At 39.0% G+C, this 21,663-nt stretch overlaps 1 protein-coding gene across 12 annotated transcripts in view; it reads right to left on the bottom strand.

Annotated features, from left to right (window-relative positions):
• Positions 1-21,663, bottom strand: part of CHD2 (chromodomain helicase DNA binding protein 2) — a 112,557-nt gene that overhangs the window by 32,802 nt on the left and 58,092 nt on the right. For all 12 annotated transcript variants that reach the window (XM_070618731.1, XM_070618711.1, XM_070618742.1 and 9 more), the window contains 10 exons: positions 18,586-18,748; positions 18,095-18,247; positions 15,675-15,746; positions 12,226-12,375; positions 11,326-11,474; positions 10,194-10,290; positions 9,674-9,766; positions 6,157-6,327; positions 4,990-5,165; positions 423-464 (listed from right to left, as the gene is read on the bottom strand). In XM_070618731.1, coding sequence (XP_070474832.1) covers positions 423-464; positions 4,990-5,165; positions 6,157-6,327; positions 9,674-9,766; positions 10,194-10,290; positions 11,326-11,474; positions 12,226-12,375; positions 15,675-15,746; positions 18,095-18,247; positions 18,586-18,748 — 1,266 coding nt within the window. The remainder of the gene's footprint in view (positions 1-422; positions 465-4,989; positions 5,166-6,156; positions 6,328-9,673; positions 9,767-10,193; positions 10,291-11,325; positions 11,475-12,225; positions 12,376-15,674; positions 15,747-18,094; positions 18,248-18,585; positions 18,749-21,663) is intronic.

Below are 21,663 nucleotides of genomic sequence, written 5' to 3'. Positions count from 1 at the left end.
GGCTAATCTTCCTCAAAAATAAAAGAAAAATAAAAAAATAATTGTGCCTTGGAATAGTCTACAAAACAAAGTAATTTTCAAAACACAGAAGGAAAAGGGTTCAGCTTTCTTTAATAACTAAATAGGCTGTCTAATAATGGTAGCAGGTGAAGAGCCCAAAAACCGTTTGCACTAGTTTGCTTCCTTGTGCTTTCCTTTCCAGCGTACTCTCATTCACTGCAATGTTCCTAGAAGCAAAGTACAGTTACTTCTACAATATGTTTCATTGATCTCCAAATCATAGGAAGCATGTGAATACATTAATGTCTAAAAATCAGGCTGTCAAAAGGTGGCCGACCTTAAATGGAAAATAGTACCAAAAAAGAAACTGCTCCATAATAAAAGTGAATAAGAGGCAGACAAGGAACTATTACTAAGCTTACCGTTCAAGAGGGAGACCAAACTTCTTATATGCCTTGATGAACCTAAGAACGTGATAAATAAAACACATTAAAAAACAGAGACTTCAGCTATGTTAATGCAAACATATCCTGTGATGAAATACAGTCATGTGTTGCCTAATGAGAGAGAGACACTCTGAGAAATGCACAGTTAGGCGATTTCGTCGTTGTGTGAACAGCACAGAGTGGACTTACACAAACAGATGGTAGAGCCTACTACACACCCAGGCTACAGAGTACTAATCTCATGGGACCACCATTGTATATGCTCTCCATCGTTGAATGAAATCTTGTTTTGCAGCACATGACTGTACGAGCATGCAAACTGTCAAAAACAGAGCCCAATCCTTGTAACTGCCACTAAATGAATGAACACTGACTGCCTTTGAAAATGGCCAACTTAAAATAATGAGGGCCAGAAATCCATTCAAACTAAAGATGAACTTTATTCTCAGTGACTGATGGTGAAAATGCTTAGGGACATAACTGAGAACAGTGACTTAACTGTAACAATATTATCCTTTTCAGAAGTACAAGTTTATGGAGTTCAATAAGTAACAGATGATTCAATCACCATAACTCTTATGATAAAATCCCAACACAGTCAACTGGCCTACTCAGTCCACTACTGTTACTTTCAATTCCATACTGCAATATTTCTCATTATTTTCTGGTCAATAATACAACCATGACATTTTTTAGGACTGCCTCAAATACTTTTTGGAACGAGGCAAAGTAAAATAAATATATGATTTAAAACATCTTAGGCGAAACTTAGGAAACTGCTGACTCCTTCTGCCCAACCTTGTCTCCAACCAAAGATCCAATCTATCCTTTCAAACGTCTCTACCCTAAACCATGCTATACACCAATCCACATGTCACCTGCTCCCCTCCCTACAGCTAACCACTAGCACTCTCACTAAAAAGCACGATGTCACTAGACATAAAGGGCTTCACTGTAACAGGCCAAAGTACTAAAACAATCTGGTCAGCTAACAGTACAAGAGAGATACTATGGGGGAAAAACGGAAATAGAGGCACGGCAATTGAAGAAAATGGGAGTGAATATGACACCAGATAAGACAGAACACTACAGAGGCAGCATGGATACAAGGATTAGGCAAGTGTTGTAAGCGAAAAGTGAATTTGAGGGTTATTCCTCAACTCTACATTTCTCCTTCTTGATATATACTGAAATATTTTACATCTGAAATAATATGACCTTTGGGATTTACTTCAAAATAATCCTGAGATGGAGAAAGATTTCTGGAATGGTAGAGTAAGGATCTCTGAAAATCTGCTCCTCCATAAAAGCAACAAAAGCACAGACAAAAATTGTCAAAATCAACTTTGCTGGCACTCTGGAAATTAACCAAAGGTTTACAGCCATCTAAGGGGCATTTATTCAAGAAAATGGCTGGGTCTCAGTAACAACAGTGTGCTCTCCAGCATTTTAACTTGCTCTAGGCCCATGCCCCTCTCCCCACTTCCGTGACAGCCTTGAAAACCAACACTTGTGCAACTACATTAGTAGTGCAAAGGAGCAGTGCAGCAGCCACTGGAAGTGACAGAACATGTTTGGAGCTCCCCAGAAGCTCCTTCCCCAGAGAACTGCGCTATTTGACCTGACTCCACCCTGAGAAGCTCCAATCTCAGACCTGTCTTCATTTGACCTGTGTGAAGAGCACTGGTCATAGTTCATTGGCCACAAACAATTCAAGGCAAAGGTTTAACACCACAGCTGCCTGAGGAAACATTACCAGTCAGGGCTATCAACAGACTGACCAAATACTGAAAAGGAAAAACTGGGAGGAAAGATGTCCACAGGGGGCTTTGAAAAAATCTGACATAGTACTGAGAATGTAGAAGGCACAGACATGTGTAGGGGTATGTGCTTGCACAGGAAAAGACCTGAGAAGCTGTTCATCTCTCCCCTCTGGCTGGCCCTGAGGCTCTACGCAAGCAGAAACCGAAGAATAAGGCAGAGTGGTACACTGCCTGCCGAACACCGAAAACATGCCCCAACGTTCACAGGGAGCCCTTCAGACAAAGGCTGGTAGACTTAGTGGATCAAGGCGTTTAAGGAAATCTCTGTCCAATCATTAGCTGATCACTAAGCTAAATGAGCAGAGACTTCAAATGACATGACAAAGAATACAGACTTCACGGAACTAGTCTGGCAAGTTACTCAACAAGCAAACAGTAACAGAGCAAACAGCAAACACAACAAACTCTGGCTGGCAGGGGGAATCTGATTTCCAGGCTTGCCACATTCTTACTGAAAATGTCCAGTTTTCAACAAAAAATTGTGGGACAAAGAAACAAGAAAGTATTGCCCATTTAAAAAAAAACAGCCAATGGAAATGTTCTCTGAGGAAGTCCAGAAGTTGAACTTAATGAAGACTACCCTTCAAAAACAAAGGAGAAATTAAGACGTTCCCAGATAAACAAAAATAGACAATTTGTTGCTAGCAGACTTGCCCTAAAAGAAATACTACAGAGGGTCCTGCAGACAGAAAGGACACTAAACACTAACTCAAATCCCCATGAAGAAATAAGAGCCTCAGTAAGGATACTGAGTAAATAAATATAAAGACAGTATAAATGTATTTTCGTTTGTAACTCTTTTCTTTTCCTATCTGATTTTTAAAAACTGCATAAAGCAATAATTAAAAAACTACGTTGATGGGCTTACAAAGTGTAAAGACAGAATTTGTGTGACAATAATAGCACAAAAGAAGGGGGAGGAATGGAGCTATAGTGGAGCAAAATTTTAATGTATCATTGAAATTAAGTTGGTATTAATCCAAACTTAACTGTTCTAAGTTAATATTTTAATTGTAATCTCCAGGGCAACCACTAATAAAATAACTAAAAATATAGTAAAAGAAACACCAAGAGAATTTAAATGATATACTAAAAAACACCTATGTAATACAAAGGAAGGGAGTAATGGACCTGAAGGACTAAAAAAAAAGACACAAGACACACAGAAAACAAAGAGCAAAACGCAGATGTAAATTCTACCTTATCAGTAATTGCATTCAACAGAGATTAAAGGTTCCAATCAAAAGGAAGAGACTGAGGGAGAGGATTTTAAAAAAATGATCCAACTATAGCCTGTCCACAACAGATACAAGTTAGATTCAAAGACACAAATAGCTTGAAACAAAAAAAGATCCACAACACCCGTATACAATACTCAAAAGAGAGCTGGAGTGGCTATACTATTAGCAGACTAAAAAATGAAGTTAAGACAAAAATTGTTACAAAAGACAAAAAAGGACATTTTATAATGATAAAAGGGCCAATCCATCAAGAAGACGTATCACTGACACCCAACAACAGAGCCCCGAAGGACATGAAGCAAAAACTGACAGAATTAAGGGAGAAGTGATGTCACCATAAATCGTTCTTGACTCCACTCCCCCTCACAAGAACAACTAACATCTATTCCAGAACAAGGAAATGGAAGACCTGAACAACACTAAACCAAACAGACCTAACAAACATCTGTAGAACACTCTGCCCAACTACAGCAGAAAACACATTCTTCTCAAAATAATCCTGGGAGAAAGGGGTGACAGAAGTAGGATACACATACAACAAGACTGACGACAAATTCAAAATGGTTAAGATGATAAGTACGTAGGGGTGATTTATATTCTATTTTATCAATGTTTGTACGTATTTACATTTTTGCATAATAAATTAAACAAAGAAAGAAAAGAATACATATAACATTTAGGGGAAAATAAAGACCTTATGATTTCAAATATATTGACTTAAAAGGACTATTTGATATAATTATAACATGGATTAGACCATAAAGCTATCTTCATATTTTCTATTTTCTTCAGCCTTTTAAAAAAAATAACACGGAAACTGGGGAAAAAATGGTTTGGAAGCAACAATTTTAGATCTTTTTTTTTGGCGGGCAGAGGGGTGTGAATCGGACACAACAAATGTGGAATAAGGACTGAGGTAAAATTGATTCTAAGTGGAAAAAACGCAAGCTGCAGAATGGTATGTTGTGTAAAACCAACCAAACCAAATCATCACCAAACTGATACCAGCACTGATAGGGGTAGATTGGGGGGGGGGGGGGGGTTGGATAGAGGGTGGCGGCAGGTGGAGGGAGGCTTATCTGTATCATTTTAATTTTTGGTATTTATACTATTTCTTTTATTTATACAGACACACACACAAATACATATGCATGTATGTATTCATATTCTTGACTAAAAACAAAAAAGAAAGTTGCAGCCCAGGTTTACCTCCTATTGTCTCTTTTCTCCTGGCTGGACTTTCTTTGTGAAAATGTTCAGAATAAGCACAGAACAGTTGGAAACAAAAAGAGCTCAACTGAGGAAAATCTCGGAGGAAGCAGCGGCACCCCGGAGACGTGGGGCGGGACCCAGTCTCTCCTGCCGTTCTTCTAGGCATTAGCCTCCACCCACCCTGTCAGAAACGTCAGGGATCCAATCAGCCCAAGGCTGACATCACGCCCTCCCAAGAGCTCCAGCGAGAGCAGAGCCTCCACCAACCTTCGGATCTCCGCATCAGTAAATCCTTCTACGAGGTCCTTCCGCACACTTCGGGGACGCCCTCTGCGCTTTGGCTTCTTGTCATCATCAGAGTCATCCGTCTCACTCTCAGAGGCCGAGGATCTCTGGGCCTGTCTCTTAGACTCAGTGTCAGAGTCACTGTCATTCGTCTGAGCCTGAAAATGCAAAGTCAAATTATAACAAGTGCCAGGTGCAAGAGGTCTAAGTACCAAGATCAGCCCATCTTAATTCTTTGGTACTTAGAACTTCCCATCACATCAGCCAATTCCATTTTCCTTTAAGAAATAAGGAGGCAGATGTCATGTGATGAAGGAAGACCTGTTTGAGATATCCATACTTCCAGAGACATACTGAAATGTAATGATAAGTGAACTGGAATAAAAATATTTGGACTGTAGGCTCATGTTTACTTCCTTGGGCAAGTTACTTTACCTCTTTGTGCCTTTGTTTCCAATTTGTAAAATAGGGATAATAGTACCTATAATACAGGGTGTTTTCATGAGGATTAAACGTGTCAATAAGCGTAAAAGCACTTAAAATGATGCCTGGCAAACAGCTAGTGCTCAAAAAATGGTAGCTACTATTAGCCAATACTGATTTACCACCATTTGGACAAACCTGAGTCTATCATGTCCAACAAACTGGGTAAGAAAACTTGTCCTACCTACTTTGATGTTGTTGCAAAAATCAAATTAGAGAGTGCTTGTGACGGGGCTTTGTAAGCTGTAAAGTATGTGTATGTTCTTTGTTTACAGCTATATAATCTCTTACTAAGTATTTATACCAAGTGCTATAAACAAACAAAGGCAAAAAGAGGTTTGACTCTGGAAGTTGAAGGCACTGTCAATTAGAACAAAATTGTTAGGATTACTGGTCCTAATTCCAACGGCAGAATGCAAACTTCTGTCAAACTCAGATCCTGTTCAGCCGACTCACAAAGAGCCAGTGTGCACAGATCACTGTCTCCCAGGTAAGCACATGAGCCCTGTGCATTTTTCCATTCTCCTCTGCGAGGTTCCCTTCAGCTCCGCCCTGGAACCCTACAAGTCAGGGCAACAGTGCAGGGCCTCTTGCTTGAATAATCAGCATTTCGGTAGCCTTTAGAGCATAAAAAGTACTTTCATATCTTTCATCTCACTTGATCACCTTTTTAGTGGAACTCCGAATTCGAGGCAACATGTAAATTTCTTCCAGCTCCTTCTGCCGCTCCTCCTCCTCCACTTTTTTCCTTTGCTCCTCTGGAATGATCTCATCCCAGTCCTTGTGAGGACGTTCTTCCAGCTCTTCTTCATCTTCCATTGTTGCAAAGTTGGCAACCTTAAAACAAATGGAGAACCCACTGTCTGACAATTTCTCAAACACCATCTGCTAAACCACCAACTCACCCAGTATTTTAAGTGTAAGATGGTAAGAATAACAATAGAACTTTTACGATATTAGACAACCAAATAATCAATCTGCTACTAATCTCTCCCTTCTTCCCCCAAAATCAACTTGCCAAACCCTTAAGTTCATCAGAAATTTTACAGAAAAGTAGGGAAACAGACATAAAGATATAAATTGTCTTATAACTTTTAATTGTTGTCAAATTATATACATTTTCTAATAAATGATACTAATTAGAACATTTAGATTTATTTAGATTATAAAACGCTGAATACCTAATACTAATCCCTTATGAACTTAAAGTTCTACAAATTATAAATTGCTACTAAATAGAGCTCATTTGAAACGATGTATAATTCAAAGTACTAGCTGTCATGTAGCTAACTAGTTCCTTATCCATTTTGATCAAAATTATAGAAGCTAAAGGTATATCATGATTTCATCTGCTCAAAAGTGCTCTTTAGTCTTAAGAACGAAAATCAGAACATAAAATGCAAAACACTCAAACCTGGAAGAATATTCCATTTACTTTGTAAATATTTAATATCTATTTGTATTGAAACAGTATGTATCCCACAAAGAAAACCATCTAAGTGCATTCATTTCAAAACTCACACAATGGCCACACAGAAACATCCACACTCTGGCCAGCCTCTGAGCAGTGGTGGGCAGGCCCCAGGCCCGGGCTCCACATTCTTTTTCTTTCTTTCCACCTAGCCTTTGTGACTAGAATGAAGTACAAAAGAGTTTTCGGAGATTCCATCCCTCAAAGTCACTTGGACCGTCAGTGAACACAGAAGTTCATGACTTCTGGCCAAAATTATCTCTAACTTCCAACAAAGATATCGTGATCTTTACAACCAGATTTTTTAAATTCCAAGAAAAAACAAGAGGTATAATTTCTGAGATTGAAAATTTAACATTTTTCTGTTTCATAAAATGAATCATCTGGGGCTGACCCAGTGGCATAGTGGTTAAGTTTGCACACTCCATTTTGGCGGCCTGCTGTTTGCGGGTTTGGATCCTGGGCACAGACCTACACATCACTCGTCAAACCATGCTGTGATAGTATCCCACATACAAAGTAGAGGAAGACTGGCAACAGATGTTAGCTCAGGGCCAATCTTCCTCATCAAAAAAAAAATCATCATCTGACCAATCTCTTAAATTAAGCACTGTTTATAAATTCCTTTAGACCTGATTTTCAAAACAGCTAGATGAAAATGATATAAATACACATATATGTTGGTAGTTCATACAGTTGGGAATTTAACTTTTCCAAGGGTGGCACAGTGGTTAAGAGTCAGACTGTAGGCCAGACCACCTGCCTACGATGTAATCACAACTCCACCTATGTGTGACCTTAGGAAACCTACTTAGCCTCTCTGTGCCTATTTCCTCATCTACAAAAGAAGATAATACTAGTATCTACTTCATCATAGGATTGTTGTAAGGACTGAAGGAGTTAAAATAGTACTTAAAGTATAGTAAGGGTTATACATATGTTGGTCATTATTATGAAAGAAAATGGAAATCTTAAGTTGTCACAAGAAAATATTTGCTGCCCTTCAAACACGTTACACTAGGGTAAAAAAAAAAAAGAAAAGGATCATCAGGAAAAATTAAAGTCCACTCAGTTGCATCACTCCAGAAACAGAGAGCTCCTAGCGTTAGCCGACTCCTACTTTAATCAGATTACTTGCCCAGGTGCTGAAACATAATGGCCAAAAGGGCTTTAGTAAGGCAAGAGTCACTGCAATGTGCTGACTGCTTTTGATTAACCTGTAATATACAGAAATTTTTAGACCTAAATAATCATATGATACTCTGACCAAGACACCGTCAAGATTACGTCTGTTTAAGAAGGGAGCAGTAGTCATCGAAGTTGAATCCAGCTGAAACAGCAGTAATTCACCTCCGTCCTCTACATCCTCAGACACATAACTCTGGTCCTAGAGCTCTCTGACACGCTTAGCTCCTTCCTTGTTCTTCCACTGACATAACGTCTACCTGTGGCCAACCTTGGACCTCTTCACACAATACTGCTTCCTTCCGAACACTTCACTCACTTCTCCCTTAATCCTAATGGTTCCGCCACACTTAACCATCATTACAACCTCCACATCTCCCCTGCTTCACTAACCTGCAGGCAACCAGCCCATTGCCAATCCTTTCAATCACGTTCTCACTTGAACCTGGAAAGCCTTTGCCACTTTGACCTCCAACACCTCCCAAGCCAATCTCCCACCTTGGGATCGCCAACTGATCCAATTTCCCTGACCTCAAGTATTGCTGGAGAAAGTCTTATGACCCTGCTGAGTGGTTCCAAGGTGAAACTCTATCTTCGGAATTCAGTTCACTCCCTATGAAGCTCCTCCCAGCAACTCCTGGCCCCACCTATGGCCATCCCAAGTCTTTTCCACTTCCAGCAAATACTTGACTTACTTTACCACCAATTGGAATTCCCACATCTTCTCTCCCCTCCCATTCCCTACAGTGGACTTTCCTTTTTCTTTCAAAAGCCATCTCCTCCAGCTAGGCTTTTGATTATCCCTTCCAGTCTCCTCTGGGGCAATGTGTCATCAAATTTTCCTTCTTTGCTTAGAACCTTCGGTGTCTCCCTATTCTCAAGTTCTTTCCAAAAACCTAGAAACCTGGTAACATCTTTCAAAAACCTTACTTTGTTTGGCCCTTCTAGGCTCATAAATTACCTTCACTGTGCACTTTACTAAGGTTTTTAATGTCTATACTCAACGCTGCCACCTCCTATTCATCTGGTGCCTAGCTTCTGCATTTAGTCCTGATCTCACATAATTTTCTGTTACATCATATTACCACTGAGCACCCTGTAATTGCTCTTAAAAAAAACCCCACCAAGTTATCAAGAGCTTCCCAACTGTCACCTTCTGTTTTCACACCTTTGACCTTTGTCATCGGATTCTATTAATGTCTCCCTTACCACCCTCCTCTTCTCCCAGAGCTCCACACTATCTAGTTCTCCACCTATCCACTGACAGCATATTCTCAGCCCTCTTCACCAACTTTTCTACTCACTGACTCTGAGCAGGATGGACCACTTCAGTGGTTACCTTCATGAGGAAGACCGAATCTACACTCACAGCATACTCGGAACTCAAGAGAATGATACTGAAGATATGAGTCAATTAAGATGAAGATAAAAGTACAGTGCCTCACACACAGGAAGTACTCACAGACTTTAGTTATTAATAGTTAATGAATCAACGCTGAGGACTCTCTCCCACAATGCTTTTCATACCTTAAATTGTGATAGAAGCTCATCTGTCGCACTTGTCGATACTTCATTCTCTCTCGTTTCAGCTAAACGCAAAATTTCATCTATATCCATTTCCTAAAGGAAAAAAGCAACCCAAATACGGTAAAATGGCAACAGTGATCAGCACTGACTGCAAGTGTTTGGCACAAATAAACTAAACCTCCTTTCTGATATTCCATTTACTTCTACAGTACTCAGGTTTACATCCTTTACACCTCAAAGTTCAAACTATTATTTATACAAATGACAAGGTGAAACTTCAGAAATTACAAGAAAATGGAATAAAAACAGACAAAGACAGCATCCTCAAATGCTTTTCTCATTCTTTCCTACTCAATTTAGTAAGAGCTTTGAGCTCCAGAATTGAAAAAAGAAGCTATGTCCTTCAAGTAATTACTATTTCTTTATACAAGCCTCTAACACAGACTCAATCTGCTTCCAGAAAAATGTAGACTCTCACAGATAATACTTGTCAAAAAACATTTTCTACATTGTTAATTACCTGAGGCTCTGACTCTTCCCCTTCAAGTTCTTTGAAGAGATCCTCTGCTCCAAATTTCAAAATAGCTGTCAGCTCTTCTTTATTAAAAGGATTTGAGCTGTAGAAGTAAAATATAGTTGTAATCTCTTAGGAATGTCAACCTCAATGGAGTTCTACAGAATATGTATCCTTCATAAAGGGTGAAAATATAAATTCTGCCCCAAGAAAAATGATCTCTGAAATATTTCTTCTTTTTTTCTTTTCTTTTTTTATTCACAGGATGACTCTGTGGTGGTAAACCTAACTCAGCAGAAGACTAGGAAATTAATTATTTTCCTGCTTGCTCACCTACTACATGGTTAAGAAAGAAAGATAACGAACAACATAAAAGAAAACATTTCTTTGTCCTTCGACTCAGAAAGTTATCATTCACCAAGAATTTTCAACCTCCTCACTTCTGGTCCAAAAGAAAAGAACCAAGCTTTTTCCATTTGGCTCCTCTTGAATGGAAAATTGTCTATAAAGAATGTGTTTAGTAAGGGCTCACTTGATTTCAGCTTTAAGAGAAGCTGCAGGACTGCCACGGAAGACCCTCAACAACTTGGTCAACATGCAACCTCTACAGGAGAAATATTGTGCTTCCAAATAAAGCCAATTCGAACTTGACTACTTCCCTTCTATAATGTTCTGTTTTTAATAGGAAAAATAACAATATCCACACAAACATTTTTACCAATAGTAAGAAATCAGCTGCCAATTCAATCTGGTGCACTCTCACTGCTAAAAAGTCCAAGGCAACATCGTGCTGCAATCAAAGCCTAATGGGGTGCACACGGCTGCCACTGCTGCTGCTGTGTCATATGTCACATGTACAGCCAAAAGCAAAAGGCAAGAGAGAGGGGCAGGAAAGAAAGAGAAAACACGTAAGCAGAGGGCTGACAGGCGGAAAAAAAAAAAGAGAGAGAAAAGGAAAAATAGGGAAAACAAAATAAAATGAAAATGCCGTCTTCTTGTGGTCTTGGCTTGGCCTTTTGCAGGTAACTAACAGACTAACGTCAGTTCTAGAGAATCCTATTAGAAGGATGAATTCTATCAAAGGTTGATGCAAAATCAGTCTGACTCTTCCCACTTCCCCCATCTTTCTGGCACTTACTTGGACCTTCCTGAGTTGTTTTCCAGGATTGTCCGACCAGTGGTATCCATGCGCTGAATCACCAGATGGTCCAATACCATCTTCTTTTTGGCCCGTTCTATGATCTCCTCCTCAACCGTCCCCTTTGTAACCAAGCGGTAAATATTTACCTGTAGGAAAAGGAAACGTTATGCTTATGATTGATGACTAAAAAAAAAAAAAAGGTACATCTGTCTAAAACCAAGAGGAGAAATAAAAAAAGATTTGCTATTACCATAAATGACTGTAAGCCATCCAGCCAAATAGGCAACTTAAGTACATGCAATATTTTTACTATCTGCAGGTTACATTCTTAAATAATACTGCCTCTAAAGAACTGTTATCACAGCCTTGTTCTAATGATAAAAATCTTGCTAAAGAATAATCAGTTTCATTGATGGAAAGTTTCACCAAAACTGAATCTCTGAGTGAGAAATTTATGAGTTACCCAATACTACTGCAGACTTTGAGATTCATATACGAAGGAAACAAGCATGTACTTTTCAACCTAGCTCAGAGCTAACATTATCACGTATAATAACAACAGACCATCTTGAACAACGTTAGAATATTTAACAATTTCTCCCTATTAAAATAGAGAAAAACTTCAGTTCTAAGTCTATTCATCATATCTCTTTCTTGAGGTAAACCAGAAAGTCACTGGTGACATACTTTTCAAACAGTGAAAGAGAATAGTTCCATAACAGGTTCATCTTAGCCCCAAAGACATTTTCTCTGGACTAATTAAGAAACAGACACCTACCCTTCAGGAAATGACAGCAAAATAGGAAAAAAAGGCATTTTACAAACACCCTGAAAGGGCTCAATAACTCCTTCTTTCCTCCTCCCCCAAGCCACATCCAGAAGTCGCTCACCACTGACCTGCTTCTTCTGACCAATTCTATGGGCTCGGGCTTGTGCCTGCAAGTCGTTCTGGGGGTTCCAGTCAGAGTCAAAGATGACAACTGTGTCCGCTGAAGCCAAATTGATTCCCAGGCCACCAGCCCTTGTCGAGAGCAGGAAACAGAAGTCCTGTACACAATGCAATATACTACTTTATGCAGTGGCCTTCTCAGAAACAGTTTCACAGTCCAATAAGCCCTTAACCTGGAAACCCCTGCAGGTGTGAAGAAAAGTGAGATATGATGGACAAACTTTATGGAGGCTAAAAGAATGTCAGGGACTTGATGGCAGAGTGTATTTTCATTTGATTAAGAGGTAAGAGTCAGTGCAGTGAACCAAGGAGTAAAGTAGACTCTGGTAAGACAACAGGAACGAAAGAATTAGTGTTCTCTCCTGGCTAAAACTAGTATACAAGCAGTTAACAAAAACCAGACAAACTTAATTATCAAGGGGATCATTGCAGCAAGTTGCCTAGATACTCGTTTTCTAGGTAAAGGTGGATTCTGCCATGTAAGGCAGTCAGCAGAAATAAGGAAACTTTATTATGCAAACATCCACCCATTTGTTAGGCTGGCGCGGATACAGAAACACTGCACTAAGGATCACATGATGGAACTGCTGAGAAACACAGGATCCTCAATCCCAGAGAACATGCACAAAGAAAACCAGAGCAGGTGTGGCTGAAGAGCCGTGTGTGGGAAAGACCCAGGCATTGACACAGTTCAGTTTCCACAGCAACGATAAGACACTGGGCAGGCACAGTCCACCCGCCTGCATCTGAGTGCTCAGAAAATATGGGCAGGAGGCAGAGAATAAACTATACGAGCCAGAGAAAAAGAAAGCCAGACTTCTATTTTCAGATAGTTTAATCATGTGTGTCAAAGGCTGACACCTTTCTGGCACAGAAGTGGCACTCAAAAACTGGTAGTTCTGAGTTACATTTTGATAAGTGGGTACTTCTAATATACGTACACAGATGCAATGAAAAGGTCTCCACATTCCAATAGTCACATTTGCCAACATTATGCCATAGAAATAAAAATGGAGATAGCTGTCCCACAAGAACTTTAAATAATTCCAATAAAGAACTGATCAACAGGTGTGTTGAGGCAGCACATACTCTGGGACTCTTGGTAGAAATACCAAGCAACACCATGCTCTAAAGTGAAGTCTGCAGGTGAACACTTATTAGAACGAGATACCTAAACCTTAAATAAAATCTGGGGTCTGAATGATCATATAAACCACTTTTGATGTCACTCTTTATCAAAGAGAATATGAATTATAATGAGACGTCATTTGTGTCTATTATCGAATTGACAAGGTTAAAAATTATGAAACAGTGCTGCTAAGGGTGAGGTAAAATGGAAATATTCATACATAAACAGTATGAATATAAACTGGGCAAAGTAATTTAGCAAAATGTATCAAAAATCTTTTTAAAACGCTCATATCCTCTTAACTAAACATCCAACAATGATAAAGTGGTTAAATAAATAGTGGTACATGTATGAAAAAATAGTAGAAATTACAATTTTTGAAAATCTTTAATGACATGAGAAAAATGCTCAGAGTACAATTTTGAATGAAAGGTGACAACACAACTATACGTAGTATGATCCCAGTCAGATAAATATATAAAGAAATAAACGGTTCCATCCAGTATGAATGGAAATACACTCAAATGATGTGAATAGCAAGTTGTCTCTGGGATGGGAGTTTTGTACAATTTTTCCTCCCCGTACTTTTCACCAGCTTCCAATTTTCTAAATGTGCAAAACTATTTTCCCCCAATGATAAAGTATTTAATTTTTTCAATTAATTAAAAAAGATAGGTTTGCAGAAAACGGTAGAGAACCCGTATTTTATATATAGCCATAGGGTAGGGGAGATCAATTGAGAACCATAAAAAAAGCAACTCTAGCTTTTTTCTGAGAAAGAAAAACACAAAACATTCCACTCATTCTATTTTTTAAACTAAGAGTAGGGAACATAAAGCCAACTTCAATAAATACTAAATAATAAAAATAGTTAACATTTACTGAGTGCTTACTACAACCATGGGTCACTTAACGATGAGGATATGTTCTGAGAGATGCATCGTTAGGCAATTCTGTTGTTGTGAGAAGATCAGAGAGTGTACTGACCCAAGCCTAGATGCTATAGCCTACTACATGTCTAGGCTATATTGTACTAATCTCATGGGACCACCATGGTACACGCAGTCCACGTTGACCAAAACGTCGTCATGCGGCACATGATTGTATACGCCAGGCAATGTGCTTGGGACTGTACACTGATGAGCACATTTAATCCTCACAGCAGTATTAGGAAGTAACTTTTGGAATTATTGTGATTTTATAGTTGAGGAAACAGGAGACAAAGGAGGGTTAGGAATTAGACGATGATCAATGTTTTCAGTAATTCAATTCCTCTTCTTAACTATTCAGAGCCTTGGTTCTGAAGAGATTAGTGCCCAAGGCTCTGCAAGGCGAACTAAAATTTTAGGCTAAAGAAACAGAACACTATATTCTAAATAGGAGTATGTGCAATTCGAGAGGCAGAGGTCACATCATTCTGGAGTAGCAGACACAGACAGCAAGAGTGCTTTTAAAGCTCTTCAGAAAGCAGAAAGTTAAGTCTGTTTATCTGTACAAAGTAGTGGCCCAGGCTTCAGAAGTTCTAACATTCTCTCCAAATTACTACTGGTTCTACTTCTGGCTCCCTCCTCTGCTTCCTTTATCTCTACACATCACTACAGTGTCACCAACACCAAAGTGCTCCCCACCCCACTTCTTTCAAATCCCCTGGTATTCAATAGTTTGATATGCACAAACTACAATGTTACCATGGTTTCTAATTTGTCCTAAATAGCTCTTCTATACGTGCCTTAAAAACAAAATGCTTCATAATGCCAAATCTAAGCTGGACACTTACTGATTAACAAGTGTTGCTGTTAGTCAAAGCAAGAATATTAAGTCACATTGTACCAGGAGTCCAACAAATCTGAGACATGGCAAACATACTTTTCAAGCCTCACTCACCAAAATAGTACAGATCAAAACCTTCTGATGTAAATACATGTCAAAATGAATCCTACTGGCCAGCCCTCCCCAACCCTTGCCTTGTGGCTCTCTTAGGCCCAGAAATTTGGTATCTGGAAGTCACCAGAGCACACTCGTTTGACATCAGAACAACCCTGTCATTAATCCAGACCAGAGGAGATAAACAAGCATGCATATGCTTTTCTGGATTGACAAACAACAAAATTCAGAGGCATCTTTTATATTAGTGATTTCTCATTCCCTTCTCAAGGCAGGAGAATTGCATAGTGAAATGTCTCTCAAACAGAATACATTTAGCTAAAAAGGCTTTCCCCTTGATACAGAGCCCAAGCTGCCCAAATAACAAAGCCATGCCTGGTGTACCTCAGACCCATCTGCATTGAAGTGGTCCAGCGCCTGTTTTCGGATTTCTCCCTTGATGGAACCATCCAGACGCTGCAAAAATAAACAAGAAAATCATAAGGTAGGAAGATTAGCCACACTCAGAATAGAACACCAGACTTGCAACCTTTATCACTGCAACACGCAGAGTAAAAATAACCAGAATGCACTGGCTGTCAAGGGGCTGTGCTTAAGCAGCACACTCTACTTGCCCCAAGCTCTCCGGTTACAAACTCAAGGTCAGAAGCTTCTGATTCACAGGGCCATCTAGGTTTATCCAAGGATCACAATGGCTGCAAGGACCCGTAAGGAGAAAGATGGCAACCCACACTGTGCTCAGAGGTTTTGCTTGCTTCTACATCTGTGAGGACTGAAGAGATTAGGAAATACTACCACTGGTCACCTAATAATTAACTCCTGCCAAACAATGATGCTTCTCAGCTAATGGGGCCCAGTTATTAAGTGCTACACAAACCAAAAAGTTATTTAAACAATTTTGTTCAGAAAACGTATGCCATAAGACTGAAAATGTTAAAATTAAGTTGATCATATCCCAGCTTTTCCAAAATTTACACTCTAAAATCAGTGCCAAGTGTTCAAGCAGCAAAAATGCATTAGAATCCCTGGCATCTACTTAGTGTGCATAATTCCTTTTATTAGAGTATATGTCAGCTCCAGATCCAGAACAATGCCACCACAGAGAAACCATGTAAAATATAAAATAACTACTGAAGAATTATTACCTATATGCTGTACATATAAAGCATTTCTCACTCTCTAAATCACTTTCACATTGTTCCCCTCTGGCTGGGAGCAGAGTCTGTGGAAGGACCTACATCTCCCCCGCTCAGAGCTCTGCCCACCAGACCCAGAGCCAGCAGAATGCAAGCAAACTCAGACTTTGGAACCCCTTTCTGCTTTCTGACTCCCAACTCCACTCAGAGCCTTAACTCAAAGATAAGTTTAAATGGCAGGTTCATAGCTTATTATTTGAAATGAGAAAACCCAAATGCCCTCCTTTTAATATTCCCATTAACAGAAGACATTAGGCAGGATAAACCTGAGTGGACTGTAGTCTACTTATTCCCTAGAGAGGAAAGTAACATATTATTTTTCTTGATACCAAATGATTAGCTAGACCTGAAAGCTCACAGGGATCAGATGCACTAAGAGATAACTGTCTTTAGGTAGACTACTTTTCTTGGATAATAAAGCACAGTATTAAACTATATTCTAACACAGCTGCTACTGAAAGACCTCAGAAGGTATTATGGATATAACAATGCCTTTCAGGGCATTTTGAAAGATAATTTGTTAGTAAGTTTTAAAGCTTAGCCTTCTTAGGGGCCGGCCCAGTGGCACAGTGGTTAAGTTCCCATGTTCCGCTTCTCGGCAGCACAGGGTTCACCAGTTCAGATCCCGGGTGCGGACATGGCACCACTTGGCACGCGATGCTGTGGCAGGAGTCCCACATATTAAAAAAAGTAGAGGAAGACGGGCACGGATGTTAGCTCAGGGCCAGGCTTCCTCAGCAAAAAGAGGAGGACTGGCAGTAGTTAGCTCAGGGCTAATCTTCCTCAAAAAAGAAAAAAGCTTAGCCTTCTTAGGAGGGAATCATTGACTCTAAGCTTCTTCAATACCAGCTAATTACATGAGGTGGTAGAACAGTCTACCCAGTCAAAGTTAAACAGAAAAAAATTTTAATAAATCTTAAAAATCAAAGCGTCATAAAACTATTATGCCAAAAGTCAAGGTAAATTGTATGCATGTCTATAAATAGAGCAGAAAGTTTCCCATACTCTAACACCCAGAAAAATACTATTATACTGAAGAAACTCTTTTTTTCCCCTTATTTTATTTTCTCATCTCAAGTAGATAAACTGAATGAAGATGAAATCTGCAGTGACAGTTCCAAAGAGGGGCACCATCGCCACTTGCTTCAGGGACCAGCAAGGTTTCAAGAGCACTGTTCTGCTCAGTTCCCAGCCCCACAGCCAGTCAACTTCCTTTGGGGTGAATGTACAACACTGTCACCTCTCTTCTCCTTTCTTTCTAGGATTTGGGCCTCTGTAATCAGGTTCACACTTCCTTCTTCTCTACTTTTACTACAACTCAGAGATGGAAAACACCATCTAACATGCTTTTCTCTTGCCCAATTTTCCTTTCTCTAATCCCCACCCTCCAGGCCCCTAAAAAAGAAGGATGATCTTCACATAACCAGCATCATTACATGGTAGCCTAAAGGCAGGAAGCAAAAATTAAGACCCTTCTGGAATCTTAATTTCAATTTGTTTCAGGCAAGAAAACTCTTGTTTTCTACTTTAGGATAATTCAGCAAGCAAAGCATACAACCCAGACAGAGAGAGGGGGGAAGGGAGAGACCCCAGTAACAGCATCCTTACCTGGAAAGGATAGTGTTTAATAGTCAGGTACTCAGCCAGGATATCCAACATTCTCACCATTTGGGAGAAGATAAGTACTCTGTTTCCCCTTTCTCGAAGTCTTGTCAGCAGTTTATCTAATAGAATCAGCTTCCCACTGCTCCTGATCAGGGACTGAAGATTGAAAAAACATTCCAATCATCATGTTCAAAATAATATTTCAATCTGCCCTTAATCTCTAAGAGTTCATATGTTTTAAATCATCTTTGTCATTTTGAAGCCATCTGCAATCTGGCTGAGAAGCAATTCCTGAAACGCTCTTTACCTGGTATCTGTGACACTATACTTTCCAGATTTTTCCTAGCTATTCAACTTTTCTCATCTGCTCTTTAAAGCTTCTTTTACTGCTCCTTGAAGAGTCATCAAGGAGGAAAAAGAGCATTTTGATAAAAAGCATCTATAGAAATTAAATTGTCTTCGAGAAAGTAACTATGAACAAGGTCCCCACGCACCAGCAGAATCTCCTGTCCATTCTCCCTTTCGTTTTCTTCAGGGGGTTTAATCAGGTAACAGTGGTTGCAGCATTTTTTCAGTTCCATCACAATATTAAGGAACCCAGATGTGCTGCCTCTTGTTCCTTTGGCAAGAGCCTTGTAATTCCTGGTCAGAATCCATCTGCAAATTAAGACGATAATGATATTATTAGATTCCAAGAAATAGAGAGTTGGGGGTACCAGAAGATTATAAGAGCAGGTAGTATTAGTGGGGGGGGGGGGGGGAAGGTTGAAAAGGCAGGGAGAGACACTTAATTTTGCATCTCTTGCCACCTAACCAGGACCCCTCACAACTCCAGGCATATTGAGAATACTAATCATTCTACTGGGTATTTCAATCTGACTGAACACAGAAATATTAAAAGGAAATTTTATATATCACACACACACACACACACACACACACACATACATGTAAAACAATGACTGTCACTGAAGCACTCTTTATTGCAGTATAAAAGTGGAAATAAGTTGTCTAAAAATAGAAGATCAGTTAAATAAATTAGATATATCATAAGACAGAAACTATGTACCCATTTAAAATGTTGTAAAGGGTATTTTACATGATACAATGTTCATAATAAGTATGTTTTATATCCCAATTTGGTAAGAGGGGAGGAGAAATACACATATACTCATGTATATCCATGTACAGTAGTCATGTATCACTTCATGACAGGGCTATGTTCTGAGAAACACTTTAGGCAATTTCATTGTTGTGTGAACATCAGATGTACTGACACAAGCCTAAGTGGTATAGCGCACTACTACACACCTGAGCCATATGGCACTCATCTCATGGGACCACATCATACACGTGGTCTGTTGTTGACCAAAATGTCATTATGTAGCACATGACTCTAAAAGCTTTACCCATAAACCCTAAAATATTATAAGTGCTTTTTTCTGAGTAGTGAAATTTCTTTACACTTTTAGCAATCACACTTTTAGGAATCTACCTCAAAGAAGAATGCACAAGGATTTTCACTGCAGCACTACTTAGAAAAGGAAAAGTATTTGAAACAATCCCAATGTCCACCACTAGGGGGCTGGTTGAATAAACTATACTACAGATCCACAATGGAGCACCATGCAGCTGTAAAAGGAAAGGAGTATCTCTTTAAACTAGTATGGAGTATTCCTTCAGCACATATCATTTAGTGGAAAAAAGTAAGGCACAGAAAAACGTATACAGTATGCTATCATTTATATAAGAGGAGGGAGGTAACAAAAAAGTTCTTTGTATTTGCCTATATTTTAAAAGTTAAAAAATAGAGGAAAGATACAGATTAAAAAGAATAACAACAATTAATACCTAAAGGAAAGAGAGATGAGAATGGGAGAGCAAGTATAAGAAGTTAGATACCTTTGAACAAACTAGGCTTTGTAGCTTTGCCTTTGGAATTCGATAAATATTATAAATAATTATGAAAGAAAGTTAAACAAAGCAGTCTCTTAAAAGAGAACTACAATGAAATAAACAAACCATTGTATCTAGCTGGTAGCCTAACCACGGAGAAGAAAAACTCTCTCAAGTGCTTTAAGACTCTTATCCTTCTAGTAGGATATACCTTTAAAAAGAAAAACAACTATTACACAATCTTAACCTGTTTTTGTTATTCATATTGCTGGCACTATTATTCTAAGACTGTGTGTGTGGGGTGAATTAGGTAGGTGCAGTTGAGAAGGGGAATTTTTTGGTATGGGTTTAAGATATAAGGTCAAATAAAATCTCTGTACTGTTTAATTGGGAAAAGTTTATGATGTATTTTTTACCTTTAAAAACAAAACAAATTTCCTAATTATGTCCACTGAAAAGAGCTGTCAATAATGTCCAATGCAGTTGCAAAAAGCACCCCTAGTGTCCAATTTGCAGTCTCCAAATACCATTTTCCAATAAACAGTATAGAGAGCTTGCTGGATATGTGGCTGACTCCAGTTCTGGGGAAGGAACTATACAAGGCGAATCTAAACATTTTACCACTCCAAAAAGCAAAGAAGCTATCAACTACTACTAGGATTATGCCAAAAAGACTCAGAATCAACTTGAATAAGCTCACACAGGTACAAATCGGGCTATCAGACCATGAGCATAGATAATCACCGCAACAGGATGAAACACAAATATGTTCATCAATGAATTCATAACCATACCAAAATAAATCTCACTGGTCAAAACTTTTGAAAAAGTCAAAAATCCAACATGAATGGACCTTGAGCATATTGTGCTAAGTGAGATAAGTCAGAAAAAGACATTTTCAAAAGAAAAAATATCTTTCAAACGATCTGGAGGTGGGAATGGGGATGCAGAAGAAGATACAGATGAACTAAGATCGACCATGAGGCGAGAACTGTTGAAACTGGATTATGGGTACACGACTACATGCTACTCTGTGCACACTTTGAGATTTCCTATAATAAAAAGATTTTTAAAAAATCAAGATAGTGTTAGGTAAAAGCGTCAGATAGTAATTTTTGAAAATTAAAATCTTGCTTTTACTCAGTTGTAATAAGAACAAAGGGGGAATATTATTAGAAAGATTACCAAACCTCTAACTTTAAAAGACTATAATTTTCATGGCAATACAGTTAGTTCCAACTATTCCAGATCCAACTTTATACATCAGCAAAACTAAACTGACAAGCATGCTATATTCCACCCTCTGTCCCAAGCCCACCATTTTGCCTGTAACATAATCTAAACCAAGTCCATAACCTGCCTGTGCCACTTGGAATGCTGGAAAGCAAAGCGTCTTCGTCCTCCAATACAGAGGTGAGTACTTTCCCTACTCAACTTCCACAGCCTCCTGCTTATGAATCAGCTATTAAACAACAGCCTGCTTTAATTATCTGCCTCTAGTCTGTCTTCCCTACTAAACAACAAGGCTTCTGGCAAGAACGCATTCCATTCATCTTCATAGTCCCAGTATCTAGCAGAATGTCTAGCACGTTGCAGCATTCTAATAAATGAGTGAATAAGGGAAGAAATATATGAATGAGTAAAATATGCCTGTTTATTGGTAATGGGATCAGCAT

This window comes from Equus przewalskii, chromosome 1 (genome assembly GCF_037783145.1).
Source record: "Equus przewalskii isolate Varuska chromosome 1, EquPr2, whole genome shotgun sequence".
In the NCBI taxonomy this organism is placed as follows: Eukaryota; Metazoa; Chordata; class Mammalia; order Perissodactyla; family Equidae; genus Equus; species Equus przewalskii.
Note: the sequence above shows the minus strand (reverse complement) of the source record. Positions and strands in the feature narration are given on the sequence as shown.